The 3,787-nt window shown below is 42.9% G+C and overlaps 1 protein-coding gene across 1 annotated transcript in view; it reads left to right on the top strand.

The window, feature by feature from the left end:
* The window catches only part of LOC109293766 (arylacetamide deacetylase-like 3), a 14,564-nt gene extending 11,890 nt beyond the window's left edge, over nt 1-2,674 (top strand). Inside the window, exon 4 of the mRNA XM_019511863.1 lies at nt 954-2,674. Coding sequence (XP_019367408.1) covers nt 954-1,731 — 778 coding nt within the window. The 3' untranslated portion in view covers nt 1,732-2,674. The remainder of the gene's footprint in view (nt 1-953) is intronic.
* The last annotated feature ends 1,113 nt before the right edge of the window (nt 2,675-3,787 follow it).

Here is a 3,787-nt window from a genome sequence, read left to right as displayed (position 1 = left end):
TGAGAGAGGACTGCTCGGCCTGCTGGTGCTGGTACAGGTGTTTCATTGGCATCAGCTCCTTAGTGAGGGGTTGGGCACTGTTGAGTTCCTGTTGCATCAAGGATGAGAGCTGCTCATTCTGGATGTAGATCTCCTGCCAGGCCTCTGGATAAAGCACTTCCTGGGGCTCATCTTGGGAGCTCAGCTGCCTCTTCAGCGCCTCTATTGATGCTTTCTGCCTTCTGCTCAGGGCTGTCTGCGGCTGGCAACCCTCTCTACAGCTCGAATCCTCCTATCCTACATACTCACCTCACTAACAGGGGTCAGGCGCCCCTCATGCACCTCTGAAGAAGAAGCTTTTTCCATATTAGTGGAGCCAGACAAGTGAATACTGATCGTTGTTGACTATCCAAAACCTCTCTTATATTGTTAGGTTACGGTTTTTATTTATCCTCATTTTGTGTGGCATGCTAGGAATTTTTATATCCTTTTCAGTAACAAGCAGACAGACAACATGGGAAAAACACTTTTATCTCCTTGGATTAGATAAATATGAGTTACACTGCTACTCCTTCAGTCCAGGCCTGTCAGGACTGAGCTAGTCAATGCCGTAGACAGTCCTTCACTTCCTCTGGCTGCCCGCATGCATTATTCTTGACCTGAGAGGAGATGGAAAACTTTTACCATTTCCAAATGGCTTACTACTAAAATTCTCTGGTTGCATACTTACCGGTGAAGGTGTAAAATATCATTCCAGGCCTCAAATCTGAAGGCTGGTTACTGGTTCACACACTGAAGCATTCAGGGAAAGAAGTCCTGTCAGTTACAGTTCCCCAAAATATAATCTAAAATCAGTTTTATTTTAGGAAGGTAAACCAATTACCTTAAATCTTTTCCACTATAGTTTTCTTGAAAGAAAGAAATGGTCCCACTCATCAGAACTGGTGAAATTACAACTCCCTCTGGTATTTTAGGTATCGCTTAGCTCCTGAGCACCCATTTCCAACCCAATTTGACGACTGTCTCGCTGCTACCATTCACTTTATGAGGACGGCAGAAGACTATGGGGTGGATCCCACTCGTGTTATCATCTGTGGAGACAGCAGTGGAGGCACAATTGCTGCTGCTGTTTGCCAGGCCCTGGTGAACAGAACGGACCTCCCCAGGGTGCGGGCACAGATCCTGATCTACCCATTTCTCCAGGCTGCGGACTTTAACTTGCCTTCATATCAGCAGAACCATGCAATGCCCCCTTTGTTAAGGAAATGGACTATTTATTTGGGTCTGAGGTATTTAAATATTGATGTATCACTAATAGATGGCCTTCTTGAAGGTATTCATATTCATGAAGATCTCAGGGAGAAGTATAGCAAATGGCTGAGCCCAGACAATATCCAGGATGAATTCAAGATCAGGGGCTATGAGCCACCTAAACTCTCGCCACGTGTAGAGAAGTATTCTACCAAAGCTCAGGTATTTCTGACACCAACTTTTTCCCCACTTTTGGCCGAAGATGATGTTATCTGTCAGCTCCCTGAAAGTTTCATTTTGACCTGCGAGTATGATGTGCTTAGAGATGATGGGCTGCTGTACAAGAAACGATTAGAAGACAATGGTGTCCAGGTGACCTGGTGCCACTTGAAGGATGGCTTTCATGGAGTGCTCGCTGTAGCTAGAATCTACGGAATTATTTCATTTGAGGCTGGTTTGAGAGGAATCGACGCCATAGCAAAGTTTATAAGAAGTTTATAAAGAAAACCTTGTTCTTCATGTTGCAAGCCTGGCATTCTCTTTCCGAACTTGCTTCTCTTAAGCATCAGAAAAATGTCATGACCCTCTCAGCTGTCAGAGGTTTTAAGTCAACTCTGAATTTCCATCCTTGGAGCTGCCCTCTCGAATTTTCCTCAAGGTGCTTAAATTACCGACTTCTTTTTCTCTCTGCCTGTAGTCGCTGCAGCCAGATGAACCTTCAATTCACTGACTCCCCTCCTCCTGATACTTGGGAGGATGAATCTGCAGGATAGGTGGAACAGTGATTTGGGGTGGAGGGGTGAGGCACAAATTCTGATGCTTTGTCCAGAAAGATGTATATGTGTTGGAGGTTGAATCAAAGTGAAAGCTGAAGGGTTCTAGTGAAATGAACAGGTTTGAGGATAGTTGTTTCCAGATTATTTAATCAAAGCAGCATGCCCCATCAATCTAACACTGTTCATATTTCCTGGTACAGGGCTGTTAATTTATCAGACGATGTATTCCTTCCAGATGTTGCAAGAAGTAAAATGGTCTGAAATGCAATCTTTGTACTAAGTTATCATGAAGATATTTGCTGGTCAGCCACTGCAAATAGGGCTTCCCCCAGGGGATTCTGGGCCTGCCTGATCCAGAGCAGAAAGCATTTTGATGAATAGATTGCTTGTGATGACATCCATTATGTGATGCTTCAAAACGATTAGCACAGCTTTGTCATAAACCTGTACATTTATTTGAGACTTTACATGGAGAAATTGTTGTGCATATGTGAAAGAATGACTATGTTTTATCACTTTAAGGGCAAATGACCTTCATTAGTTGGCATTTTAATAACAGAAAATATAGCTACACAATATTACTGGGGATTTTCATGGGCATGTTCCTTTCCCCTGCAAGTTTTCTTGTCATTTAACTCTGAACTGTATAAAGGATTCATATTAGATAAATGCAGTGTTTGAAGAATAAAGTTAAGTAAAATACCATTTGAATTACTGTGTTCAATATAGACAAGATTATTTGGGTAAAAGTGTTATCTTTTATTAGACCAACTGAATGGTTGGAAAACTTGTTCTTTGCAAGCTTTTGAGCACAGGTACACTTACTCAGGCATAGAGAGAATCTGCTGGTGTTTGTCTTCTCTCTACTTTTTATAACTTTGTAGCATTTGAAAACATTTCAGTGACACCCCTTTTCTTTAATAGTACTTGCACTTGAGTTGCTTTCTCATTGGTTTCTTATAAAGTGTCATTGCTTCCTCATTGGTATTTTATAAGAGCTAAGTGTCATTGATCAGGTTATTGAAGCATTTCTGTACCCAAATGGCTAAAAAAGCAAAATTGGGGCACGTACATTTTCTGTATTTCCAGATTGAAAATGGCTGATTTTTACCCTATACATAATTTTCTATCATTCTATGATATATCCAAACCCAGGCTCTTCACTGTGTCAAGTACAGTGCACCTGAATGGCTCTCCATTGGCTCAAATCCAATGAACTGTTCATAGAACCATGGAAAATTCAGGTTGGAAGGGACCTTAGGAGGTCACATCTTGTCCAGCCCCCTGCTCAAAGCAGGACCATCACCAACTCGATAATTCCAGGCAGGGCTTTGTCAAGCTGGGCCTTCAAAACTTCCAAGGATGGAGATTCCACCACCTTTCTAGGTTCTGGTGCTTCACCAACCTCTTAGTGAGAAAGTTTTTCCTAATATCCAACCTAAACCTCCCTCACTGCAATTTGAGCCCATTGTTCCTTATTCTGTCATCTGCCACCACTGAGAATAATCCAGCTCCATCCTCTTTGGAACCACCCTACAGGGAGTTGAAGGATGCTATCAAATCCCCTCTCAGTCTTTTGCAGATTAAATAAGCCAAGTTCCCTCAGCCTCACCTCATAAGCCATATGCCCCAACCCCCTCACCATTTGTGTTGCCCTCTGCTGGACTATCTCCACCCTATCCACACCCTTTCTGTAGCGGGTGGCTGTAAACTGGATGCAGTACTCCAGATGTGGCCTCAACCAGTGCCAAGCAGTACAGTGGAAGAATCACATTCCTCAG

The sequence above is a fragment of the Gavialis gangeticus genome, unplaced genomic scaffold (assembly GCF_001723915.1).
Source record: "Gavialis gangeticus isolate Ggan-Ray unplaced genomic scaffold, GavGan_comp1, whole genome shotgun sequence".
Classification (NCBI taxonomy): Eukaryota; Metazoa; Chordata; order Crocodylia; family Gavialidae; genus Gavialis; species Gavialis gangeticus.
The sequence above is the reverse complement of the archived record's forward strand: the minus strand, read 5'-3'. Positions and strand labels throughout refer to the sequence as shown.